General features: G+C 41.4%; 2 protein-coding genes across 3 annotated transcripts in view; both read right to left on the bottom strand.

Annotated features, from left to right (window-relative positions):
- Vps26a (VPS26 retromer complex component A) overlaps positions 1-20565 on the bottom strand; it is a 32780-nt gene extending 12215 nt beyond the window's left edge. Inside the window, exons 1-3 of one of the 2 annotated variants that reach the window (XM_050140752.1) lie at positions 20370-20565; positions 10308-10457; positions 279-354 (exon numbers count right to left, since the gene is read on the bottom strand). In XM_050140752.1, the coding sequence (XP_049996709.1) occupies positions 279-354; positions 10308-10457; positions 20370-20372 (229 nt within the window). In that variant the 5' untranslated portion in view covers positions 20373-20565. Of the gene's footprint in view, positions 1-278; positions 355-10307; positions 10458-20369 lie in introns of those variants that run through there. The other variant, XM_050140743.1, reaches the window with a different exon arrangement.
- Positions 20566-24782: 4217 nt separating this feature from the next.
- Srgn (serglycin) overlaps positions 24783-27425 on the bottom strand; it is a 36158-nt gene continuing 33515 nt past the window's right edge. Inside the window, exon 4 of the mRNA XM_050142275.1 lies at positions 24783-25470. Coding sequence (XP_049998232.1) covers positions 25212-25470 — 259 coding nt within the window. The 3' untranslated portion in view covers positions 24783-25211. The remainder of the gene's footprint in view (positions 25471-27425) is intronic.

Genomic DNA, 27425 nt, shown 5'->3' with positions numbered 1-27425 from the left:
AAAACGAAGGCAGATGGGAGACATATGATTATTTTTCAAGGCTGGTAGTTTACATTAACTTCTTTAATATTTTATAGTAGAGTCTAAGAACAAACGCACAATGAGTCACATATCATTAAATACAACTGAGATACATGATTTACTATACTAGGTCCTCTTTTATTACATATAATCAGTTTCTTCTTTTTCTAAAGCTAAGTTCTAATTCAATTATTTAACTACTAAATCCAACCCTCTTCAGTCATCAAAAGAAAAAATAATACTATTTTAAAACTCACCAATTTGACCTACAAATTCAATTCTAATTCCTTGATGCTCTAGCCTCTTTCCAGGCTGCTTAAAGGCTAGGTTTACCTGCCAAAACATGAAATTGTCAGAGATGTTAACAGTCCTTTGAGTGCGCCTACCAGATTCCTTCCAGATGAATGTAATCTCTGAGTACTTGAGGCATTCATTCAAGAGGTGTGAAAGGCAGTGACCTCACAGCACCAGGGCAGGCACTGAGGAAGCCATTACTTGCACAAAGTAAGTACCACTTTATTGAGAAGGAATCCCTCATAGACAAGAGAAATATAAAAAGGCTCAAGGATAAAGGAAATCTCCACCTACCCATATGTTTGGTCAGATAATGAAACAATTCTAGGACTAATATTTTAATGTGGAATAACCACTGATTCCAAGGATTAACCTATACGATAATTTTCAGTTTTTTTATAACCATGAACAATATACTTGCTATAACTTCTAGCCTAAAAAACAACTCTCATTAAACCAGACACAGTGGCCCATAACGGTAATCCAGCAGTTGGAAGGCTGAGACAGGATGATCAGGAGTTCAAAACCAGCCAGGGCTACATACTGAGTTTGAGACCAGTATAAAACCTGGCCTCAAAAAAACAAAATAAAATAAAAGTTAAAACAACATTTATTAACCTAAGTCTATAACACATGCTAAAATGTGAAACTTCTTAAGATATAAATTAATTTTAGGTATGGTTTATCTTGCATGAACCCATTTATTCATATTTCAGTGCTAAGAATTGAACCCTGGGTCTTGTTCATGCTAACCAAGTATCCTTCCACTAAGCTAACTCTCCATCCCTGTCTTACTTTTGAATTGCACCACCTCAAAATTCTTAGACTGATGTACCTGCCAAATGGAAATACTAAACTTATAAATTGTTGTTTATTTTTGAGACAAGGTATCTAACCCAGGCTGGTCTCATGCTTTCTATATAGCTGAGGATGGCTGTGAACTTATGATCTCCTGCCTCTATTTCCAAGTACAAGGATTCCAGGCATGTGCCACCATGTCCCACTTATGTGGTAATGTGGACTGAAGCACCCAGCACTTTGTGCATGTGAGCACTCTACCAACAGCTACATACATCCTCAGCCCCTTAAACTTAGAAATTTAATATGAAAAACATATGTGGATGCAACTATCAACTTTCAGCCTTTTCTGTATCAAGAAAATATGCCAGCCAGGCAGTAGTAGTGAACACCTTTAATTCCAGCACTCAGGAAGAAGAGACAGGTGGATTTCTGTGAGCTTGAGGCCAGCCTGGTCTACAGAGCAAGTTCTAGGACAGCCATGGCTTCAGAGAAACCTTGTCTCAAAAAGAAAAAGAGAGAGAGGGAAAGAGGGAGGAAGGGAGGGAGGGAGGGAGGGAGGGAGGGNGGGGGGGGGAGAGAGAGAGAGAGAGAGAGAGAGAGAGAGAGAGAGAGAGAGAGAGAGAATATGCCATGGAATTAAAAGATTTGATGTAGAGTTGTCTCTTTCTTCCCACACTGAACTTGTAGTCATCTGAACTGGATTTAGAGAATGAGCAGGGACATAACAGGAGAGAAATGCAGAAGAGAGGAGCCTGGCTGTTGACTGAAGGACACTGTCACCTATCATGGTAGCATCAGTTGGATTTGGGGCGACAGGACATACTGGGAAGAGTCACTTGACAGTGGCACACCACCTGTGGCTTAAATAAATCCGTGAGGAGAAGTATGAAGGCAGCTGGCCACCACCACAGCTCACATCTGCTCTGCTCATGCATTCTCCTCACTGGAGTGTGGAGATTAGAAGCTCGAAGTCCATACCAACTCAAACTCTAAATCTCCTGCCTCGGCCTCTAGAGAGCAAGTGTAAACCACCACAACCAGACCCTCTTTCAAGCTCTGTTTTGGTTTTTATATTTAGGCAAATAATCCTGTCAAAAAAAAAAATCAGAAAACTGGCCAGGTGGTGGTGCACGCCTTTAATCTCTGCATTCAAAAGGCAGAAGTAGGCGGATCTCTGTGAGTTCGAGGCCAGCCTGGTCCACAAGAGTGAGTTCCAGGACAGGCTCCAAAGCCACAGAGAAACCCTGTCTCATTTTCCTTAATAACTTATTCACTCTAGGAGGGAAAAAGCCAGAAAAATATTTAAGACAGACAAGTACTTAAATCAGCTTCACATATACCAAGAATTTTAGGCTCATGACAGGTATGATAGCAGTCATCTTCAAATAAAGAATTTGATCCCCGTTCCTCCCGACCCCTCCACCCGCGCATTGCGGGGTGGGGGCGGCGCCCGGGCGGGGCCAGGGGTGGGGTCGGAAAAAAAAAGAATTTGAGAAGCTGAGATAAAGGGTCAAGAATTCAAGCCCATTCTAGATTACATAACAAGTTCTAGGCCATCCCAGGCTACAAATACAGACTATCTCGAAAAAAATAATTTTTTTAAAACAAAGTATATTTGGGAGTCTGGTAACTTATAACTAAAGTTTTCAAGATTATGGGTCAATAATGTTGTCCCTTAATCTTGTTTTGTCTGATATTTTACTAGGGTTATAAATTTTTAGCAATATATTTCTGCTTTTCTTTGTTTGAGAAAAGTTTCATGAAGCCCAGGCTGGTCTTGAGCACCGCATATATCCAAGGATGACCTTACACTTCTCCAGCTCTCACGTGTTTGCCATCCCTAGCTACTTGCCAGTTTGCTCAACCTAAGTGCTGCTAATTCCAATCACTCAGTTAATGGCTTTTGTCAGGTTTCTCCAATTTAAAGTTGCTAATTCCCCTTTATGACTAATTAAGGATTTTGTGTAGAAATGGGTGAGGCTATTTGTTTGAAATATTGAATGTAGGGAAAACAGGTCTATTTACACAATATTGGCTCAAATCAATAAAGCCATATCAAAGCTCATATGTCAGCATATGATATTCTGTACATGGCTCAAATAATGCTATCTTCATGATTTATTGAGGGACTGAGAGTTTAAGACAAACATGTCAATGTACCATCTATCATTTACAGTGTCACAGGAAGACAGCAAAACATTGTACATTATTGTTACTCAATACTGTGATGATCTAAGATCACGTTTCTAAGCTCTGCTAGAACAGTCCATATCCACACTGATGAATACACAAACATTCCTCACCTAAATAGCTCAGACTAAACCTACACCTTCATGCACTGCTGCATTTACTGCTACAATAGGAAAAAAGCTCCATTCAGTGTGGGCAGCCCGGTGCCACCAGGTCAAGGTATTTTGCTATCATCAAGCATCAAGTCCTGTCTAAAAATGAAATAGTAAAAATGCCCTATGAAAACAAGCTTGAGGGCTGGAGAGATGGCTCAGTGGTTAAGAGCACCAGTTGCTCTCCCAGAGGACCTGGGTTCAATTTCCAGCACCCACATGGCAGCTCACAACTGTCTGTAATTCCAGGTCCAGGGGATCTGACACCCTCACACCAAATACAGAAAAATACTAAATAATTAAAAAAAAAACAAGCTTGAAACAATAAAAATTGACTTTTATACTAATGTCACTTTGAAATAATTGCAATGATATTAATTATAATTGCTTTATCTTAGCCACACAGTGGTGGCGCAGGCCTTTAATCCCAGCACTCAGGAGGCAGAGGCAGGCGGATCTCTTTTGAGTTCGAGGCCAGGCTGGTCTACAAGAGCTAGCTCCAGGACAGGCTCCAAAGCTATAGAGAAACCCTGTCTCAAAAAACAAACAAACAAACAAACAAACAAATAAATAAATAATATATAATTGCTTTATCTTCATGAAATCTAACAGGATCTCAAATTTCTCCTTCTATACAGAACTTATATTTATAGACCCAATGGTTTTGACAGCAGCACCTAACTGCTTTGACAGAAAATGTTTTTAAGCTGGGTATAGTAGTGCACACCCCTAATACAGCATTTGTGAAGCAGAGGCAAGCAGATCTCTGAGATCAAGACCAGCCTTGTCTACATAGGGAGTTCAAGGGCAGGCAGGGCTACATAAAGACCCTGTTAAAAATTAATGAATAATAATAATTGTATTAGTTTTTTCATGTAAAAACAATGCTCTTTTATGGCTGCTGTCTGAAAACTTCATAAATAAAGGAGAATGATCTTCTTAGTTCAAAGACAGTTTTTACTTTCTGCCCTTCTTTATAAAGTTATAATACAAGGTACAGAACAGAACATAAAAGAAATTAAGCTGTATACAAATAAGAATTTTTTGCATAAACTCAAAAATATTCTTAAATTTTTTGTAAAAAGAGGTTTAATTTTTAAAGATATTTGCACAAGATCACCAAGACAATGCAACAGAGAAGCAATTCTCTTTTCAGTAAACGGTGGGGGGACGGGGCAGGTGGGCAAACGGATATTAACATTCAAAAGAACAACACTGGAAGACTACCTCACACCAAATCGATTTACTCAAAATGGATAAAGACCTAAGTGAGTACAACACCAAAATTCTCTCTCTCTCTTTTTTTAAAGATTTATTTATTGGCCGGGCGGTGGTGGCGCACACCTTTAATCCCAGCACTGGGGAGGCAGAGGCAGGCGGATCTCTGTGAGTTCGAGACCAGCCTGGTCTACAGAGCTAGTTCCAGGACAGGCTCCAAAGCCGCAGAGAAACCCTGTCTTGAAAAACCAAAAAAAAATAAAAAAATAAAATAAAATAAAATAAAATAAAATAAAATAAAATAAAAAAATATAGTGTTCTGTCTGCATGTATGCCTGCAGGTCAGGAGAGGGTTGCCAGATCTTACTACAGATAGTTGTGAGCCATCGTGTGGTTGCTGGTAATTGAACTCAGAACCTCTGGATGAGCAAGCAGTACTCTTAACCACTGAGTCATCTCTCCAGTCCCCAGCAACCAAATTCTTAGTAGAAGATACAAGCATAACTTCAGGACTTTCACTTAGGTTGTGGTTTCCCAAAACTACGAGTAATAAAATAAAATTAAAAAACAGATAAACTGGACTCCATCAAAATTTAAAATTTTTGTGCTGCAGAGACACCATCAACAACTGGAAAGTCACAGGGTGGTGGCAGCACACGTCTTTAATCCCAACACTCCAACACTTAAGAGGCAGAAGCTGGCGGATCTCTGAGTTCGAGGCCAGCCTGATCTACAAAGCGAGTCTGAGAACAGCCAGGACAGCCAGGACTGTTACACAGAGAAATCCTGTCTCAAAAAGCAAAAACAAATAATAACTACAAAGCTGCCAGGCATGGTGGTGCACGCCTATAAACACAGCACTTAGGAGGTGGAGCCAAGAAGATCAGCCTTTACACTAAGACAGACACAATAAAGAAACTACACAAGATCTGCGTGTGGTGGCAAACACCTGTCATCCAGCAGAAGGCCAACCTGGGCTACAACAGACTGTCTCAAAAGTATATTTAAAAAAAAAAAAAAGAAGAAGAAGAAGAGGAGAAATATAAGTGTCGTCAAGAATAACGAAAAATTATAGAGTCTTCCCTCACCGGAGAAAACAGTCATGCAGCTACTCTCTAAATGCTGTCAGCTCCTCCAAGGGGAAGCAGAGCTGGCACATACCAGCAACTCTGTTCCTAAGTATACAGCTACAAATCGAAATCTTCACATTAAGACATGGAAACATCTTTTGTTCTGAGGAGAGGGTAAACCGGGGCCTTAACTCTAACTCACTGTTAGAGTGTTACACTCAGTTTTAGCCATTATCCTGCTTCAACCTTTCAAGTGCTGGGATTACAGGTGTGAGCTACCACAACCAACTTGGCATATCGTTACCACATGGATACAATATAGAAGGAATATTATTCAGAACAAAATGGATTTCTAACACATGTTCTAATACATAGGGGGAATCTTTTAAAGCATGCTCGATAATGCAGTCATTAAAGGGCAAATTTATGCAACTACTTATACAAAACAGCTGTAGCCTGGTCTACAGAGTGATTTCTGGAACAGGCTCCAAAGCTACACAGAAAAACCCTGCCTTGAAAAAAAACAAAACGAAATAAAACAAAACAAAAGACACAAGCAATACCATTAGGCTGTTTGGTTCAAATGACAAATTAGGGCTGGCAAGGCAATTCACTAAGTAAAGGCACTTGCCACCAATATTGCTGACCTGAGTTTGATCCTAGAACCTAACATGACAGAAGAAAAAAATCCAATTTCCACAAGTTATCCTATGATCTCTATACACATCCTATGGTATGTACCCTTGCCCACTCCCTCATAAAATAAATGTTTAAAAAAATTTTAACATGAAAAATGCCTTTAAATCCTTGTTGTCTATATTTTCAATGAAACAATACCAACAAAACTTGAATAGGCAAAAATTTTCCTGTGATAAATCAGAGTAACAAAACATATACTAATCATTATTAATAACCTTACAATGAGTTACTAATCTAAAGACCATAGAGGACTTCAGAATATCTAGAAATAATATGTCTGGTAAGCAAAGTCAATGCCTTTTATAAAAGAGGACAAGAGATCTTTCTTGAATAGAGTTAAAATATTTTTAAATTTAAAATATAGTTTAAGAGAATGAGGTAGAACACTTGCTACCCGAGCCTTGAAAAGAGAGAATGCTGAGTGAAAGGAACCACACTCAAAGCCACAGTGCGACTCCATTTCTATGCAATGTCCAGAACAGGCAACTCAATAGAAAAACAAAGTAGATTTGTAGATGAGAGATTTGCAGGTAGTGGATACTGTTTCTGTTCAGAGGGATAAATGTTCTGAAGTCAGTGGTGAAAGGGATACAACTCTGAAAATATAGCAGGTAGCAACTGAACAAGATTAGAGCCAATTTTATGTATAAAAATTACAACTTAATTAGAATATTTAAGAGGAATAAAGAAAGAGGTATGTGCAACAGAAAATCCAAGAAAACAGAACAAAGAAGCCAGAACAGACCCACATGACCTTTGCTTTGTGACAAAGGTGACATTATAGCACAATGAGAGGAAGGACAGCTGGTTCAGTATATGTCCTGGATTAATTATAGATCCAAGTGTGGGGACACGTTTTGCTTTTACAATAAAGCAAAATCAATTCCAAATGAACAAAGAACCAGGGCAGGACATATAATTTAAAAACTTAAGTGAAAGAAAACATAATAACTTTGTGTCCTGACTGTAGATGAAAAATGTCTAGACTAGATCTGAAAAGAACAAAGGAAACATCAACATCTACTAATTAGAAGACAGAAATAAAGTGAGTGGAAAGTCAAGAAAATAGAGGGAATTAAAAAACAAGAAAGTCTGGGCGTGGTGTTGAACACCTTTAATCCCAACACTCTGGAGGCAGAGGTAGGCAGATCTCTGAGTAAGAGGGATAGCCTGGTGAATATACTAAGTTCTAGTCCAGCAAAGGCTACTGGGGAGGAACACAGACTTTCAATCAAAGGAGGCAGAAGCAGTTGGATGTCTGAGTTCAAACCAACCTAGTTTGTGAAGTGAATTTCAAGACAGACAAGGCTACACAGAAAAACCCTTTTTCAACCACCATCCTTCCAAAAAAAAGGGGGGGGGGACAACGCTACAACCAAATAAAACCCTTTTTCCTCTTTTAGACAGTCTCTCATGTAGCCTAGACTGGCTCAAACTCAAAATCCCAAATGCTAGGATTACTGGAGTGTACCACCATACCCAGCTATAAAAGACTCTTACCAAAAACATACAAAGAGACCAGTGGGTCAGCAGGTAAAAGTTCTTGTGATGCAAGCTCCAGAACCAATGTAGGAAAGGAAACCATGTAAAAAGTCAGATGTGGCGCATATCTGTAATCCTAGCTCCAGCACTCTAACAGCCAGATAGAAATGGGAAAATCACCTAGACCTTCACATATGCAGCCAGTGGGAAAAATAAGAAATCCTGCCTCTAAAACAGGGCAGATGGAGCAAACAGAGGCCAGAAAAGTTGTCCTCTGACCTCCACATGCTCTCTGTATACCCATACTCTCACATTCACACACACACACAAATAAAAATAAATCTTAAAATATATATAAAGTCCTACATACCAATATGAGAGTCAATTAAGTGGTAGCTGAGCAGAACTTGGAAACAGTCAAGACAGTCTTCAGAGGGTGAATGGAAAAAATCAAAACACGTATTTTGAAACAGCCTCACTCTGTAGTTCAGGCTTGTCTGGAAATTACTACGTAAGCAGGTGGGGGTAGCCACAATCTTGAAGCAACCCACCAGCCTTTTCAGCACTCCAAATGCTTAAAAGTATAGACATGAGCCACGGCCAGCACAAGAGTATTATTTAATGTTAAAAACAAATGTGCTACCAAGTCACAAAAAGACACTGAGAAACATCAAACAAACATAGAAAGTAATCTAAAAGAGCTTCATAATGTATGATTCCAACTATATGGCATTCTGAAAAGGTAAAATCATAGTGGCATAGGCTTTGGAGACTGGTGTGGATAGAGGTGCCAGTGAGGTACAAACAGGTGAAACAGAAGGGAATTTGTAAGATAATTAAGCCATGATATTGTAGGATAATTCTTCAAGATCTTCAAATGATGGATACAAAACAATTTCTGTTTATCAAAACCCACAGAACATGTAATATCAAGAGTGAAACCCTAGCCAGGAGGTGGTGGCACACACTATTAATCCTAGCACTCGGTAGGCAGAGGCAGGTAGATCTCTGTGAGTTCGAGGCCAGCCTGGCCTACAGAGTGAGTTCCAGGACAGGTTCCAACGCTACACAGAAAAACCCTGTCTCAAAAAACAAACAAAACAAACAAACAAAAAAAAGTGGACCTTAACTAACTTCATAAACTAATCTGCCAATACTGGTTCATCAGTTCTTTACATCCTTTACTTTTTGGGTTTTTGTTGTTGTTGTTTTGTTTTTAAGACAGGTTGGCTTGCGCTGTCTATGTAACTAAAGATGACCCTAACATCTATACCTCAGGTCTCCACCAAGCACTGGGATTACAGTCACATACCACTATGGCTGGCTTATGTTCATTCAATTCCAGAACTCAGGAGGCTGAGGCAGGAAGACTAAATCACTGTAGTCTAAGGTCAGCCTGGATTACATGATCCTACCTCAATATATAATAATAACAGGCAAATATTAGATTGTTATGTTATATAAGAAGGCACAGTGAAGAAGAGGCAACATAAAGAGCTTTCAATTTCACCCAATTTTTCTGAAAATCTAAAACGGTTCTAAAAAAATACAGGGTTAGACAGGTATGATAGTCCATGTCTGTAATACCAATATTTCAGAGATAGAGGCAGAAGGCCCATAATTTTAACACAGGGAGTTTGAGGCCCACCTGAGTTACATGAGACAAGAAGGAAAAAAGGATTTTACATATTACTGAGTAATGAAAAGGCAAGAGAGGTGTGAGTCTTATAGAAGGAGGAGCTTAAATGTATCTAATTATACACACATTCCGAAGGAGCTGAAGCGCCTCCCCCAGAATGAAGAAACACGGGCAAATGAGACATGAGAGCACAGAAGAGCGAGCTACATAAAGTCAGAGAGAACCTTTCTTTTTTTTTTTTTTAAAGATTTTATTTATTATATATACAATACAGTGTTCTGTTGCCATGTATGCCTGCATGCCAGAAGAGGGCACCAGATCTCATTTTTAGATGGTTGTGAGCCACCATGTGGTTGCTGGGAATTGAACTCAGGACCCCTGGAAGAACAGTCAGTGTCCTTAACCTCTGAGCCATCTCTCCAGCCCCCAGAGAGAACCTTTCGTATGCCACACCAGACCACTACTCCACATCTCTCCAACTCAATTTAAAGCAGAAATTCTCCAAAGCTCAAGATACAGTCACCAGCAAAACAATGTCTATGAAATTCAAAGACTCTACCCTAGAACCCTTCCATGAAAACATCTTCCATTACTGCTATTAATACATCAAGGATTTTAGTTGACCTTCAGAAAAAGGACTTTGTTTCTAATACAATCATCCAAATGTATGTACAGCACAGAATACTTTAGTAACTGATTCTAACAACCTAAAATTAGGTAATTTACCAAACAGAAGTTTACCTTTCCTGAAACAGATTCTCCATCATAGAAGAGATAGTGTTTTTCTACTTTGCCATCTTCAGTTTTCATTTCTGCCATTTTCCTGGTTTCCCCATCATTAAGGGAAACATCGATCTCACAAATAGGACCAAAAAAGCCTCCAAGAAAACTCTGAAACAAAATAAAGATGCTCATTAGTATCATGCTTAGCCAGTCACTACACTTTGAAATTCAAACTTAATTACTTGATTTTAAAGCCAATCAAATTACTTATCTATGAGTTAAAAAGTATTAAATTCTACATGAAAATGAACATACATGCACCCAATCCCCAGCACTGCCAGCAAATCAAGGCAACAACCTGAACTAAGTACAGTGTACACGCAGTTAACACTGAAATTCGCACAATTTGGAGAATAAACTTCATATTAATTTTTACTACCAAAATTAAAAAAGAACTTGAACATGCTATAACTCAGTCATTTCCACAAGTAACCTACATAATAATCAAATACTAACTTTTCAAAAATATAAGAAGTCAATTTCTTATATCCAAGTTTGAAAAGCTGCAACTTTTAGATAGATCTGTAAGTCACTCTTCCATCAGAGAGAAACCTGCACAGTCCAAACTACCCCTTCAAGTTCCAGGGTCATCACACTGTCCTAACTACCATAAAGCCTCTGCTCTGTCGCGTCTGGACAGAATGTGTTACAACACGTAAGACTTTTGAGTAATCCTGGCACTAACTAGCATTAGAGGCTGTGAAATTCCTATAAATATTTCCAAAAAAATATATAAGCACTGTAACTTCAGATGACTGCTTCCCAATTGTAGAGCCCGGGTCTACCCTTGTTCTTGGGGTTCATCTTGAGGACAGTTTCTGGTCAGCCAGCTAAAACATTGTTCCTCTGCTCCCTCTGCCCCGTCTGGTGATTAGCTGTAGGGCCTTGTTGACTCCATCTTTGGTGTGGTAATTTCCCACCTGCACAGGCGGAAATCCTTGTGCAGCAGCTAGGTATATAAGGATTTCCCCAAGGTTGAATAAACGGCATTCGGCTGATCTCCTTTCGAATGACCCAGGTCTCTTTGTGTGTTCTTTCAATCTCCAGGCCCTTGCCCAACTGGCGTACAGTACAGTGGCACACGAACTGTACTGAGGGGGTAACACAGAATCGGGTGTTACACCCAATGACAAAGCACTCTAGCTGGCAATGCAGCAACTAATAATGAGCACACACTAGTAATGGTTCCAACATCTAGATACAGCCATGGGCTGTGTGACCACTGATAACAGTGTTCTTTCTAGTCTTTATAATGTATCCTTTCTCATGTGTGCTTTGATAGGATCCTTCTGTGTTGTGTGATTTGGTCTCTATCCAGAAAGCTTGAGCAGTCCTCCTACCTCAGCTTTCAAGGCAGCTAGGTCCACAGGCACACCCCTCCACACCAGTGCCTATATCCCCCCATTTCTACTCTACTTTGCACAAGAAAACCAAAGTGACCTTTTAAAAACATTCATCTGATCATGTTAAGTAAAATAATCTCAAAAAGATATATATTTAACTACATGTACACACAAACACACACGAATGTCATGAAAGTAGAAAGGAATTATTTGGAGAAGAGGAGACTAGCAAGGAAGGGGAATGATGACAGAGTTAAAAAGGGTGCAAATACAAGCAAAATATAATGAAACCTAAGTATGAAAATATGGGAACTGGGGAAGAGGACCTGAGTTCAGATCTCCAGCACCCATGTGAGAAAAAAAAAAAACTGTGACTACTTGTATCCATATCCTTAGCATGCTTGTGGATACACACACACAAACACACACACCACTCAGAAATAAAAGAAAATGTCTTAATGAAATTCTAATAAGATAAAAACCAATCTGATCACACAACTTTTTAAAATATTACAACTTACTGAAGATCTTATACACTGGAACTACTTTAGAGGGCAGTTTGGGGCCAGAGAGAAGGCTCATTGACTGTGTATGTCTGGAACTAAGCCTCAAAACCTGAGTTTTATATGACAGAAGGAGAAAACCAATGCCCATAATTTGTCCTTTGACTTCCACACATGCATTGTGGCATCTGTGTGCACAAGTATTCACACACAGTAATTGATGGCAAATATTTCTTTAATAAAACAACGTACTTAGACATCTGGTCACTGTAGTGAATGCCTATAATCTCAGCACTTAGGAAGCTGAGGCAGAAGGCTTACCAAAAGTTCAAGGCAGCCTAGACTATGTAGTGAGTTCCAGGACAGCATAGAATACAGAATAAAACATGTCTAAAAACAGAAGCAAACAACAACAAAGAACCTACAAAGCTACAGGAGGAGATGAGGTGCTAATATGTGTATAACACATAATTAATATATGTGTGTTATGCATATTTGTACATATAATATGCATATATTACTTATATGCAATAGATATTTTTTTGAGACAGGGTCTCACCATGTAGACCAGGCTGGCCTCAAAATCACAGGGCCCCACTTACCTCTGTCTCTTGAGTGCTGGTATTAAAGGGATGTGCCATTATATACCCAAACGAGGTGCTAATAATATTTTATTGGAGCTCTGGATGTTTATTTTGTGGGGTTCATCAATTTGTACAATTTTTTCATTTATTTTATTGTGAGTATTTAGCATGCACATAAGTCTGTGTACCATGTGCGTGCCTGGTGCCTGCAGAGCCCACAAAAAGGCATCAGGCTCCCTGGGAACAACATTACATAGACAGTTGTTAGCCACCATGTGAGTACTAGGAATTGAACCTGGGTTCTCTGGAAATTAGCCAGTGCTCTTAATCGCTGAATCATTGCTCCAGTCCCAATATGTAAAACTGTTATGGGTAACAGTGACTTCAAATGTTATTTTAAACATACATACAATTTATTCTCTGATGTGGATAAGATAGACCTACCAGTTCTCCAGACAGAATAGCCTCAAATAATGGAAGTAATTTGTGCAGAAGTTCATCAAATTTGTCCTTCTCTCTTGTCCCAGAGGCAGGCAAAATACCATACCTGACTCACTCACCCTCTGGAGACTGACTCATCTCTGTAAGGGCTTTACCTGACATCCTAATGCAAAGTGGATTCTCCAAGCTTTGGTCTCTAATTCATTCTCTGAGCTGTGCATTTACTCTGTGAGGCCAGACATTTTCTCCTTTGCTCATCACTGAAAACAGAGCCTAAAAGCAGTTTATACTATTTAAACAAGGCCCTCATATACCTGAAGTATTAATTTTCAATACACAACCATTCTAATAATAAAAAATAAGTGACTATGGACAAAAAAATGGACTGAAATTTGTAATTGTTGGTGAAACAAAACATTCCTCAGAAAGTCAGGAGAGGTGAGGAGCAATGTCTCGGTCTGGAACTCATTAAACATCAGCCCTGTCTTGGTTGGACAGGTAATAATAGTAAACAATCTAAGGTGCCTCCTAAGATTATGTAGGTCACAGGTACACAATGGCCAAATTGTTTTCATTATTCCTATATTAACAAAATAGACAATCTCTCCCACCCTCCCACTCTATCCCCCGCCCTTGGTAAATACCTTTTTTTTTTTTTTATCTGTATCTTTTTTTTTTTCTTTTTGGTTTTTCAAGACAGAGTTTCTCTGTGTAGCCCTGACTGTTGGGAACTTGTTCAGTAAACCAGGCTGGCCTTGAACTCAGAGATCAACCTGCTTCTGCCTTCTGAGTGCTGAGATTAAAGACTTGTGGCACCATCACCTGCCTTATATCTTTATGTTTATTGTATGAAGGTTTTGTTTGTGTTTATGTCTGTTTGCTGTGTGTGCTTAATTGCTGTAGAGATCAAAAGAGGGCATCGGATCCTCTGGAACAGGAGTCACAGGGGGCTGAGAACCACTGTGTGAGTGCTGGGACCCAAATTCAGATCCTCTATAACTAACTACAAACTAGACTTTTAACATGCTCCAAAGACACAGTCAGCAATTTTCTTTCTGTGATGATAAACTCAAAATTTATCCAGAAAGCTAATTTTAACAAGCAAACTTGTCATTGACTAAATATTCAGATGATCTTCATGATCCACTACCAGCTCCTGTTTTGCTTCCTTTCAGGCAATGAGGACTGAACCCAGGCAAGGTCTGGGCTTCTTTCTATTCTACCACTGTGTTTTAACATCCTCTTCTGATTCCTTTTCTTCCAGATTGAGACAGGGGCTAAGCTGCCCAGGTTGGCCTTAAACCTGAGATCTCTCTCGTCTCAATTCCCAAGCAATATTTCAGCACTATGTCCTGTAACCTAGTTACCTCAATACACAAAGTCTTGGAAGTCAGAACTTCTTTAAAAAACAAACAAACAAATCCCCAGTAATTTTGAAAGAGTGCATTTCTCCTAAAACATTATATGTGTAGGTGCAGCTCAAAACTGATTACCTGATATTTAGCAGGTTATCCACTTTGTGCAACTCACTGAGGCAACAAGGGAGGAAGGTGGTGGCAGGAAGAAAGCCTGACACGAAGGGGCAAAGACAATATACCCAAGTAGCTGCCCAAGGAAACTAAATCAGATCCGTTAAACAAAGGCAACTGATAGTGAAAACTACAAGGTGGACTCCCCTTCCCGTAGAGCCAGCATTAGCTGATGTCACAAAACACGGGCAAGGAAGTTAAAATTAATTTCCTCTCCTAACTGTATACTCTGCAAAAAATTAAGACATGGAAACTATGAACGTTGTTTTGTATATAAAATAAAATGCGGCCAACTTTTCCCATACATACTCTATAGAAAATGCAGAATGGTCTACCCAATTTGAAGTCTGAGATTTAAAGATGTAAATTAAATACTATTTTAATTAAGTTAAATTGCCACAAGGCTGCCAAAACACAAAAGTAGACACAGTTCTACAATATTTTGCAATAATAGGGCTCAGCAGTTAAGAGCACTGGCTGCTCTTCCAGAGGACCCAGGTTCATCCACATGGCAGCTCACAACTGTCTGTAACAACAGTTCCAGGGGATCTTGAAGTCCTCTCAGGCACCCAACAAGCATGTGATGCCAAGACATACATTCAGGCAAAACACATACACATGAAATAATGTTTAACAAAAGCAATTTTACAATAAACAAAAGGTCTTATTTTGACATTATTCATAAATTTTAAAATTACTAGAATTAAAAATATATACAAAACTATGCTATAGCCGGGCAGTGGTGGTGCTCACCTTTAATTCCAGAACTCAGGAGGCAGAGGCAGGCGGATCTCTGTGAGTTCGAGGCCAGCCTGGTCTACAAGAGCTAGTGCCAAAACAGGCTCCAAAACTACAGAGAAACCCTGTCTCAAAACCCCCTCCCCCCTCAAAAAAAAACTATGCTATATTCATTTTTATAAGAAAATATTTCATACCTAGGGCTTAAAAGTGAAATCAGAGGCTGGTGAGATGGCTCAGTGGGTAAGGCTCTCATCACTAAGCTGGATGGCCAAAGGCTGATCAGGACTCACAAGGTGGACAGAGAGGCAACTTCTGCCAGCTGTCCTCTGACCTCCACACATACGCCACGGCACACAAATGACACACATACGTACACTAAACATAATAATTATTTTTTGATTTCTTAAATAACAGTAGTCAAAACCTGAATGCCTTGGGTACATAGTTCATTTGCGGTCACCCTGAGTTCTATGAGACCCTACCTCAGAAAACTTTAAAGAATAATAATAAACATCTAGCATTAGAGTACATACCTATAATCTCATCATGGCAGAGGCAAAGGTGGGCAGTTCACAGAAAGTTTGGGGCTAGCCTGGTCTACATAACAGGTAAAGAGGCCAGTCAAGGCTACACGTTGACTATCTCAAAATGAAATAGAAAAAATAAAAAGTAGATTTATTTTTTAAAATATTATTTGTGTGTGTATGAGGTGTGTGTATAATGAATGCCCTGTACAGGTGAGGAGAGACGACAACTTTTAGGGCTTTTTTTTTTCTCTTTCACACATGTTGAACACAGGTTACCAGGCTTAGCGACAAAAATTTTATTCACTGATTCCTGTCACTAGCTCTTATTTCTCAACAGAATAAAGAATTATAACTGGAAAGAATCAGAAGGGATTTTGTTGGTTTTTTTGTTTATTTTGTTTTGGTTTTTTGGTTTGTAGGATAGTTTGCCTATGTAGCCTGGCTGTTTTGAAATTCGTTCTGTAGATCAAGAACTCAGAGATCTGCCTGTCTCTACCTCCTAAGTGCTGAGATCAAAGGATTACACCACCACCTCCTGTCTCAGAAAATCCTTTGAAAAGCTTAGGACAGCATATGCAGAGGAGAAACGATGAACAGCACCTTAACAGCTAGACTGCCATTCCTTTAAAAGCCTCCAAACAATTACAGATATCTTCTGGAACATGTGGGCAACACAAGGAAAAAAATAAACTTCTGAGTAAAGAGCTTGTTTTCACGCAAAGACTTGCTCTGGAATGTTTCCCATCAATGTACCCTGGGAGGTGGGAGAACCACATAACCACTATTGCAGTGCAGCAGACGAGCTGGGGTCTTACAGCAACTCTGACCTTTATTTCCTGGCCGACAAGCATGCACCACCATGCTGCCTCTCATTTTTTGTCTTTTATTTATCTGTTTGAAAGGGCGGCTCAAGCATGTCACAGCACACATGTAGAGGTCAGAGGACACTTTGGAGAGTGGGTTTCCCTCCTACTACTTGGGTTCTGGGGACTGAACTCCGATCATGTGGCTTATGGTAACTGGCCCCAACTTTTAAGCATTTCAGATTTGTTTTACTTTACGGGCATGAGTGGTATGTGCACCATGAGCATACAGTGCCTTTGAAGCCAGAAGAGGGTATTGGACCCCCTGAAGCAGGAATCACATATAACTGAGAACTGTCACATAGGTCCTAGGAACCAAACTCTCTGAACATCCCCTCCAGCTCCGGACACCAGCATCACATATACACCTTTTCTTTGGGGGGCGGGGAAGGGTTGTTTTCTTATAATGTGTTTGGTTATTGCTGTAGTTTTGTTTGTTTGATTTCTTGGATCTCACTTGAAAGAGCCAAAGAAGCACAAGGGATCTAGAGATACAACTCAGTTGTGAATCTCTTACCTAACTACTGAAAAACCTTTGATGGTTCCTGAATAACATACACACAAAATCATTTCAGGGGAAATGCTGGCAATTAATATACAAGTTAAAACACTTAGGTATCATAGCTTTGCATATGGGCTAATGCCTATCATCTCACTACTTAAAATGTTGAAACAAAAGAATTGCCACAAAATTTGCCAGGAGGTGGTTGTACACGCCTTTAATCCCAGCACTTGGGAAGCAGAGTCTGGCAGATCTCTCTGAGTTCGAGACCACTCTGGTCTACAGAGCAAGATCCAAGGCAGTGAGGCTACACATAGAAACCCAGTCTTGAAAAAAAGAAAAAAGAATTGCCACAAATTCAAGCCCTATTTGAGGTACACACAGAGGAAATACGAGGTCAACAAGGTCCACATAGAAAGATCATGCATTAAAAAATAACAATATAAAAAGACACTTAAGAGCCGGGCAGTGGTGGCGCAAGCGTTTAATCCCAGCACCTGTGAGACAGAGGCAGGCGGATCTCTGTGAGTTCAAGGCCAGCCTGGTCTACAACAGCTAGTTCCAGGACAAGCTCCAAAGCTACAGAGAAACCCTGTCTCAAAAAAAAAAAAAAAACAAAAACAAAACAAAAAAAGACACTTAAGGAAATGCTCAAATCCTTAGTCATCAGAGAAATGCAAATCAAAACAACTCTGAGATTCCATCTTACACCTGTAAGAATGGCCAAGATCAAAAACACTGATGACAACTTATGCTGGAGAGGTTGTGGGGAAAAGGGAACACTTCTGCATTGCTGGTAGGAGTGCAAGCTGGTACAGCCCCTTTGGATGTCAGTGTGGTGACTTCTTAGAAAATTAGGAAACAACCTTCCTCAAGACCCAGTAATACCACTTTTGGGTATATATCCAAAGGATGCTCAATTGTACCACAAGGACATATGCTTAACTATGTTCATAGCAGCATTGTTTGTCATAGCCAGAACCTGGAAACAACCTAAATGCCCCTCGACCGAAGAAGGATAAGGAAAATGTGGTACATTTACACAATGGAGTACTACACAGCAGAAAAAAATAACGACATCTTGAATTTTGCAGGCAAATGGATGGAGCTAGAAAACATCATTTTGAGTGAGGTAACCCAGACCCAGAAAGACAATTAATTATCACATGTACTCACTCATTAAGTGGTTTTTAACATAAGGCAAAGAAAACCAGCCTACAAATCACAATCCCAGAGAATCTAGACAACAATGGGAACTCTTAAGAGAGGCATACATAGATCTAATTTACGGGAAGTAGCAAAAAACAAGATCTCCTGAGTAAATTGGAAGCATGGGGACCGGGGAGAGGGTTGAAGGGGAGGTAAGAGGCAGGGCAGGGAGGAAAGCAGAGGAAAATGCAGATTTCAATAAAAATCAATATTTTTTAAATGCATAAATAAATAATAAAAAATAAAATAACATTATAAAAAGAAACCACACACACACAAAAAAAAACAATATTCTTTCTTATAATATGAAATGCCAGTATTGAACATTACCATCTAACAAAATGACATGTGGGTATAGGAAAAATGTAATAAACTTTTTGATCTCCAATAAGAATATTTCTAAGACTGGTTGAAGTTAAAAAACAGAACTTGAAGGAAAAAATAGTCAAAATATATGTGAATTTTCTTTCCATCAAGGGGAAAAACGAAATGGAGCTCAGGGGAGCTCAAGGCTTCCACAATGTATTCAGAGCCCACACACAATGAAACAGCAAATTCTCATACATACATGTGTGGCCATTTCAAGGTTTTAAAACTTTAAAGTTTCGTTTGGCCAATATCTTGAACACAACTAGAAGGACTAATTACAAATATAATCAAAAAGTAAGAGAGCTGTTTAGTTTTCTTTTCAAATTGTGAGAAATGAAAGGTTCCTTAAGTCCCAAATAATTCCTTCTTAGTTGTTTATTGCCTTTGTAATTTCCACCTTAACTAATTACCCGAACAAATGGTTAACTCCTTAATCTGCAGCTGCATGGGAGCAGGGGTTAGTCTTACTGTTTATCTGTTCCTGGACTCACAAAAGTACTTAAGAAAACCCTCCCAGAATAAACTTCCCTCTTTCCCCTCTCCCCACCTCTAGTAAAAGCAACACGATTTCTGACTTTTCAATTATTTAATCAAAGCAAAGCAAAGTTTTTAAAATAGACCCGGCTGGCGTGGTCTAAAAAATATCAAGCAGATTATTAAAACTGGTGAGCTTAGAAAGAGCAGGTGGCACACTGTCGCCTCTCCGGGTGTACAGGCTAAACATGAGCCAAAAGCTCCAATCTATAACTGCCGGCACACAGTTAAACACTACCGTGTCCAATGGTGTTTCCCATTAAGTGTGCTTAAGTGCTCTGATTTTCCTCCCTCCCTGGCTCCCAAGACATTGCAACATCCCAAAGCGCTAAGTTGTAGAAACCGCTTAGGGAAGGAAGTGAAACCAAGCGCTTGAATCGGTGTTTGGAGATAAATGAGGGTCCCCGTTCCGACACCCTTTGCTCTTTTCCCCTATCCTAGTCTACAAATGACAAAAGCCTCCACCCGGGTCATGAAATCTCAAAGTCCCCACATGCAGCTTAAAGAAAAGCGGACTCTATCGAGCTCGGGACGAGGAAGGTGAGCAGGTCTAGCCAGAGTCCGGAACTGAGGGTCTGGCCACGGGCTGTCCTCGGCTACCTTGGAAGGCGAGGCCGCGGGGCTCCGGCTCGGCGGACTGCGGGGGCCCAACCACGGCCCCCAAAGCCGGTCCAAGAAGGCAGGTAGAGGCTCCGACATGGCCAGGACAGTACGGCCGGCCGCAGGTGCTCAGGCCTGGCCGGGACCGGGCAGCCGTCAGGCCTCACCGCTCCGCGCCCCTTCCCTGCAGGCTCGGCACCGCGCCCGCCGTTGGAGTCCCGCCACGCGCAGCGAGTCCCCGTGGGAGACGGCCGCACAGACCGCCGCGCACTCACCATTGTCACCGCCGCCGGGTCCCCCACTTCACTTGGCTTTTCCTCGGGAGAACTCCAAGCCCCGCTGCCTGCGCCCCGCCGCACGTCACGTGACCATAGGCCACCAGCCGCACGTGACCACTCTTTCCCTCTCCGCCCTCCTCCACTCTGGCCACGCCCACTGAAGGCACGCCCTTCAGAAAGGCCTTTGGAGGCGGGGTTTCTTTGCTCCGCCCTTCATGTGAGAGGCGTGGTCCTTGTGGCTGACGTCAGGTGGGAGGGGTCGAAGCGCGGTCTCCCAATCCCCCAAAACCTAGAGCTGTCACGTGACGCAAGCAGTGAGCCCTGGAACTCCTACCCGGCACACGCGTTTCCTCCTCCCCAGGGAAGTTTGCGGGGCTCGGAAGGAAGCGCGGGTTTGTTGGAAAGGAAATTCTTGCATTCCCGACCTTCGCACCTTCCCTCACCTGAAGTGGTTTCCCGCCCCACCCCCGAGACCTATAGGGAGAAAAACTTAATCTTAGAGCCCGTCCTCTGCAGTCCAGGAAGACCTCGCGACCCATCCGTCCAAGGACCAGAGACTGGGCTCACAAACGGGTTCCGCCCTCTTCCCTCGTTTCAGCCCTTCCGGGAGAGTGCAAAGAACCGTGACCCCATCGTTGTTAGTAAGGGCCTAGAAATGCTGAGGGTGGAGGAAATACCACGAAAGCTCCCAAGCTGAACCTGTACTCGAATTCGGGAGAAGGGGAACGTCTTCCCGTCACAGCAAAACTCAGCGTGGGAAGCAGTGCAAGTCTAAAATGTTTAAAGGTTGATATGAGATTTTGGTCTCTAATAACGACAAAATTCAAATGCTGAAAATTCGCTCCTGCCCCCCCCCCCCCCCCCCCCCCCCCCCCCCCCCCCCCCCCCCCCCCCCCCCCCCCCCGCCCAAAGATAGTGTCTTATGTAGTGTATGCTGGCCTCAGTGGAGCAATCCTGCTTGGTCCTTCCTCCACTTCCAAAGTGCTTCCCAAAGCTGGAATTGCAGCATCATGTCCAACGGTTTTATGCACTGCTGCAAATGAAACCCTGAGCTTCCCGCACATTTAGAGGGAGAAACTGTATTATTTGAGAACAAGATTTAAAGATTTCTATACCAGGAAGTTTGGGCCAGATGGATGTTTGTGTATCTATTTATTGTTGAGACAAGGTTTCACTGGCTGGAACACTCTATGTAGCCCAGGCTGTCAAGAAACACATCCGTCCTACCTCCAGCCTTCTCAGTACTGGGGGTTACCCGCCTGTGTTGCCACTCACTGGCCAGATTTACAAAAAGGTAAAATAGTATGGAGACAGAGAAGGAGTTTATAGCTCAAAACAGTCTTGCTTAAAAACCCGTGACTCAAGCAGTGGGTGGTGCACGCCTTTATTCAGAGGCACTTGGGAAAGCAGAGGCAGATTTCTGACTTTGAGGCCAGCCTGGTCTACATAGTGAATTCCAGGACAGCCAGGGCCACACAGAGAAACTTTAAAGGATGGGGGGTGGACACTGGATGGAACAGTGAATCAGATTTCTTGGACAAAGGAGCACCAGCCACTCTGTAGGAAAGGAAAAAGGCAGGCAGAGTGGTTCATAGCAGTAATCCCAGCATTCTGGGCCCTGTTACTGTTGAGACACTGTTACAAAGAAACAAGAGAGAAAAACAATTGCACATAGCCTAAGATCTGAGCGCTTAGCTGCGTGCACATGGTTCTAATACCATTTGTTCAAAAACTTTCCCCCTCTAAATTGCTGTGGTATGCTTGTTCAAAAATCTATTAATGGGGCTGGAAAGATGGCTCAGCTAAATGAAGAGCACTTGCTTGCTACACCTCCAAAGGATGAGATTTAATTCCCAGGGCCCAGATAGTGGCTCCCAACAAGGGGAATAGGATGCCCTCTGCTGACCTCCATTGTTACCATTGTACATGTTGTGCACAGACATTCAGCAAAAACAACCATATACATAAAAGGGTTTGGGATTGGTTTTTAAATCATTTGACTATGGAATGCTGGATCTCTTTCTATACTTCTTATTTGTTTGTTTGTTTGAGACGGGGTTTCTCTGTGAAACAGTCCTGCTTGTCCTGGAACTCATTTTGTAGACCAGGTTGTCTTCTAACTCAGAGATCCACCTGCCTCTGTCTCCCAAGTGCTGGGATTAAAGGCGTGTGCCACTACCTCCTACCCAATATTTCTTAAAGAATTTTTACATCAAAGAGTTGAATGGTTATGCTACTAATGTCTTATTTTCTACAGACTACCTGTCTGTTTTTTTAAAAAATAGGGTTACACTTTGTAGGCCTGTCTGCCTGAGAACTCACTATGGAGACCAGAATTGACTCACCTGCCTCCCCTTAGGAAGAGTAGGGATTAGAGACCTTTGCCACCATTCCTGGCTTCCATAAAATGCTGATGACCCATGCAATAGGTAATGAATTTAAAGATAGCAATGTTACCAATGAGACATAAGCCACTAAGTGATCATCAATTCCACAAAGCAATTCTGAAGAGGGGAAGACTACTCCCAGGGGATTATTTGGAAATGTTTGGGAGTATTTATCCTGACATCTATGGGAACAATTACTGGGTAATCTGGAGAGGAGTTGGGGACATAGCTAAACATTCCACAATAAACAGGACATCCCCCTGCAACAAAGAAGTCCTGTCCAGAGATTTGGAGTATAGCTTCGCGGCAGAGACTTAGGTTCAATCACCTGTTCAACCAGAAGAAAGAAGAAAGATGCGAAGAAAACAAAGAAATCCTTCAGAAAGCACCAAAAATGACAAAAATAAGAAATCCTGGTTTAGCATAGAAGGCAGAATACCCAAAGATATAAATATATTAGTATTTTAAACAGTGATTGAAATACTAAGACAAGCTGGGCAGTGGTGGCATAGGCCTTTAATCTCAGCACTTGGGAGACAGAGGCAGGTGAATTTCTGTGAGTTCGAAGCTAGTCTGGTCTACAGAGCGAGTTCCAGGATAGGCTTCAAAGCTACACAGAGAAACCCTATGTTGGAAAAAAAATTAATAAAACAACAGCAACAAACAGCTTCACCCCCTCATCTCTGATGTATTAGCATTACATTTGTAATTATTATCGATTTTGGAAAAAAACATGTATAATAAAAATGTATTACAATTATGTGTTTCCACCACTATATTGTGAATGCTCATAAATCTTCCTAATGGTTTGGTCCTTGACTAAAAAGAGTACAATATCAAGAGGAACCTCCATCGACACCTGAGTGTCCTCTATCCTTTCTCAGATATGCAGCAGCCCATCCCGTGATTAGCTCCATTACTCCCAAGGTGAGTCCTATTTTTGGTTCTTATCCCTAGGCATCCATGGATTAAAATGTCATGCTTATAGTTCAGTAGGACTCTCACACTGTACCCTAGTGGAAATAGTTCCCCCGGGAGCAGAGCATCTGTTCTGTTTCCTTTCTGTGGCTGTGATAAAAGATTCTGACTGAACGCAACTTAGAGGAGGGAAAGGACCTGCTGGGCTAACACTTCCAGGTCACAGTTCATCACTGAGAGAAATCAGGGCAGGAACTCAAGGCTGGAGAGTGAAGGAGAAACCCCGAAGGATTGCGGATTCTTTAGCAAGCTGGCTTTCTGGACAACCCACCGAGGAATGGTGCCACCCACAGTAAACTAGACCTTCCTGTGTCAATTATCAACACAATCCCCATAGGCCAATCTGATCTGGGCGATTTCTCAATGGGGACTTTCTTCTTAGATGGCCCTAGGCTTCGTCAGGTTCGGGAACAGATAGCACAAATGCAAACGAGTCTCTAATTTCTGCCTCTTAAGGACAAGGAATTACACAAAGATATTGAATTCGTTTTGGGAGTATGTTTTTTTAAAACGTTTGTGCATTCATGGTGTCCATGGAAGCCAGAAAGTGACATCGACTCTTATGTTGTGAGCTGCCATCTGAGTTTTGGGAACTAAACCTGGGTCCACTGGAAGAGCAAAGTGCTCGTCACCACCAAGCCATCTCTCCAGCCCAGTGATATTTTACCCCTCTCTCTCTCTCTCTCTCTCTCTCTCTCTCTCTCTCTCTCTCTCTCTCCACACACACACATATAAATATATATCTCACAGATATACATTTGTTTTTAAAGATCGTTTTAAAAGTAATTATTTCCTGGAGGAGAAAAAGAAATCCCCAGACAGCTTCCCCCCCTTAGGTTATATCTTTGCTTTAGTGGAATGACATTTGAAATTAAACAGGCATCTATGGCAAAGGCCAAGCACGGAGAGGCATTGAGAGCACACCGTGTGGCACTGGAGGCGTTAAGTTTCTAACCGCACAACCCAAAGCAATTTTAGATAAACAACATTCACTGCTTCTCCACAGCATCCACAGCACAACAGAAACCAGGTCACGTAGCCACTGTAGGAGGTCACTCTTTTGTTTTATTTTATTTTAAATCATAAAAAGGAGTATTCCTGTAACTCACAATGTGAGTCGCGTTCCTAACACTGTAGGTATGGAATATTATTGTTCATCCATTTGCTATTCAAATTGAATTTTTCAAAAACAGCATGGCTTGTAAAAGTTGTTGCATAATAACGGGGGCATGAGTTAATTTCATAATGTTGATCCCTACACATATAAACGCAGATATTTTCTGAAGCAATAACAGCATTAACGTATAACTCCTTAAGAACTCAGGAGGAAAGGGTGACAGAATTTAAGAGTCTTTTCCGGGTACTTTAAATTTTCTGTAAAGCTCTTTATCCCAGGATTGATCATTTAAACATGGAACACCAAGTACAGAAGACCTTGTTCTGTGTGGAGGTGGGAAAACAGAAATGAACGCTTTCATATAATAAAATCTTCTGGCTGCCCTTGGTTTGGCTCGTGGAGCATCCTGTCCACAGGCCTATAGTGGTAAAAGAAAACATCGCTGTCATCTGCCGGCGGGTATTCCCATTCCACGTCACCTAGGAAGCCACTTCCTGAGCCAGAGCCTGAACCAGAGCCCGAGCCAGAACCAGAACCAGAGCCCAATCCGGAGCCAGAGCCCGACCCAGAAACGTCTTCAGAAATAGGGAAGAAATTATCTGGAAATCCTCTCGTCCTGAAATACAAAGAAAAATATAAAATTATACTTATAAATAATGTAATTTTAATATTTTAACATAAAGAAATAAGCTGGGCATGGAGCAACACAAATGATTGCAGCTTTTGGGCAGTGGAGGCTGCAGTATCCGAAGTTTGAAGTCATCCTTGGATCCATGGTGACCTGCAGCCAGCATGGGCTATCCGACCCGTCTTCCAATAACAAAAATGGGGTCGGGGTAAGGAGCATAGTGGGGAGTGGAGGCAGAACATGGAAATCAATTTAGGCACTCAGTTGTTCAAATTCAAGGAGTTAAAACTGTCTTCAATGCTTCCAAACAAAACGCCAGGGCTGAAGAGACAACTCGGAGGTTAAGAGCAATGGCTGCTCTTGCAGAGGATCTGGGTTCAGTTCCCAGCATCCACATTGAGGCTCACAACCACCTATAACTCCAGTTTCAGAGAATCTGACACCTTCATCCAGCCTTCTCCAGCACCAGGCAGGCGTGTGGTTCCTGCACATACATGCAAACACTCACACATGTAACACATATATGCAGACTAACACTCACAAACATTAAATGAAAATAGAAACATCTTGGGTCAGAGAGATGGCTCAGCAGTTAAGAGCACTGGCTGCTCTTCAGAGGTCCTGAGTTCAATTCCCAGAAACCACGCGGTGGCTCACAAACTTCTGGGATGAGATCTGGGGCCCTCTTCTGGCCTGTAGGCATACATGCAAGCAGAACACTGTATCCATAATAAATAAATAAACCTTTAAAAAATAGATAATTTTTGTTTGTTTGTTTGAAGCCTGTCCTGGAACTAGCTCTTGTAGACCAGGCTGGCCTCGAACTCACAAAGATCTGCCTGCCTTTGCCTCCCAAGTTCTGGAATTAAAGGCGTGCGCCACCACCGCCCGGCTAATTGTTTCTTCTTAAAGAAAGGGCACACCACTAAATCATTCTAGAAAGATGACATTGTTTCCTAACATAAGCTTTTGACAGAACTTCTATTACTTCTAAACTCACAAAGTGTTAAAACAAAGAGCACTCTTCCTTTGTCTTTTGAGATATGTAGACTGTCATTATGAAGGCCAAGTTGGTCCCAGGCTCTTGACTCTCTTGCCTCTGCTTCCTAGGTTCCTAGGTGCCAAGCTTACATGTGTGTGCCTACATAATTAGCTCGAGAAGTTCTTTGTAAAAGTTTTTGTTGTTGTTGCTGTTTTAGACAGAGTCTCATTTCTATATTCGAGACTGGCCTAGAACTCTCTGCCTCCTGAGTGCTAGGATTAAAGGTGGGAGCCACCATACCTGGAAGAGGGTATTAACCTTACCAGAATATAAACATTAGATTTTCTCCACTAATATAAGACTTGAATATGTACACCTGAGCTAAAGCAGGAAGCCACTAGGGCTGAGTTATGTGGGTTGGTTCGACACACATAACTTAATCTAAAGAACACCTAAAGGCCAGAGCAGAGAAACAGTGCCACCCATCCTTGGCAAATCGGTAGCAACGCATCTTTGGCAAAAGTTGAATTCAAGCGCAGAATGGTGGCACAAGCTAGTAGGAGAAAGAGACAAGGGGGTGACCACAAATTTGTGGTTAACCTGATCTACATACCAAGACCCTGTCTCAAGAGTGGAGAGGGGTGTGTTTGAATGTTATAGCCTGAGGGTCATTTTCTCCAGGAAAATCACAAGTGAAATTGATCAGATTTATAGCAGCCACGCATGCCAAAAAATAAATTATTTGTTGACCTGTCGCCACTGCTTGAGATACAACAGGAAAAGAAAGGGGAGGTCTCTGATCTAGAAGTTAACACTCTAGTGAATACATCAGTCAGGAAGATGGCAGGGAATGCAGAAACAGGAAGCAAAAGTCATCTAATGTGCCCAGGACATTGATTCCACCTGGCAGGTCACAGAAAGCTGGATGCAGACATCGCGGTTACTAACATACAGGTGGAAA

The sequence above is a fragment of the Alexandromys fortis genome, unplaced genomic scaffold (genome assembly GCF_014885135.2).
Source record: "Alexandromys fortis isolate MF-2015 unplaced genomic scaffold, M_Fortis_MF-2015_v1.1 scaffold_9, whole genome shotgun sequence".
NCBI classification, from domain to species: Eukaryota; Metazoa; Chordata; class Mammalia; order Rodentia; family Cricetidae; genus Alexandromys; species Alexandromys fortis.
Note: the sequence above shows the minus strand (reverse complement) of the source record. Positions and strands in the feature narration are given on the sequence as shown.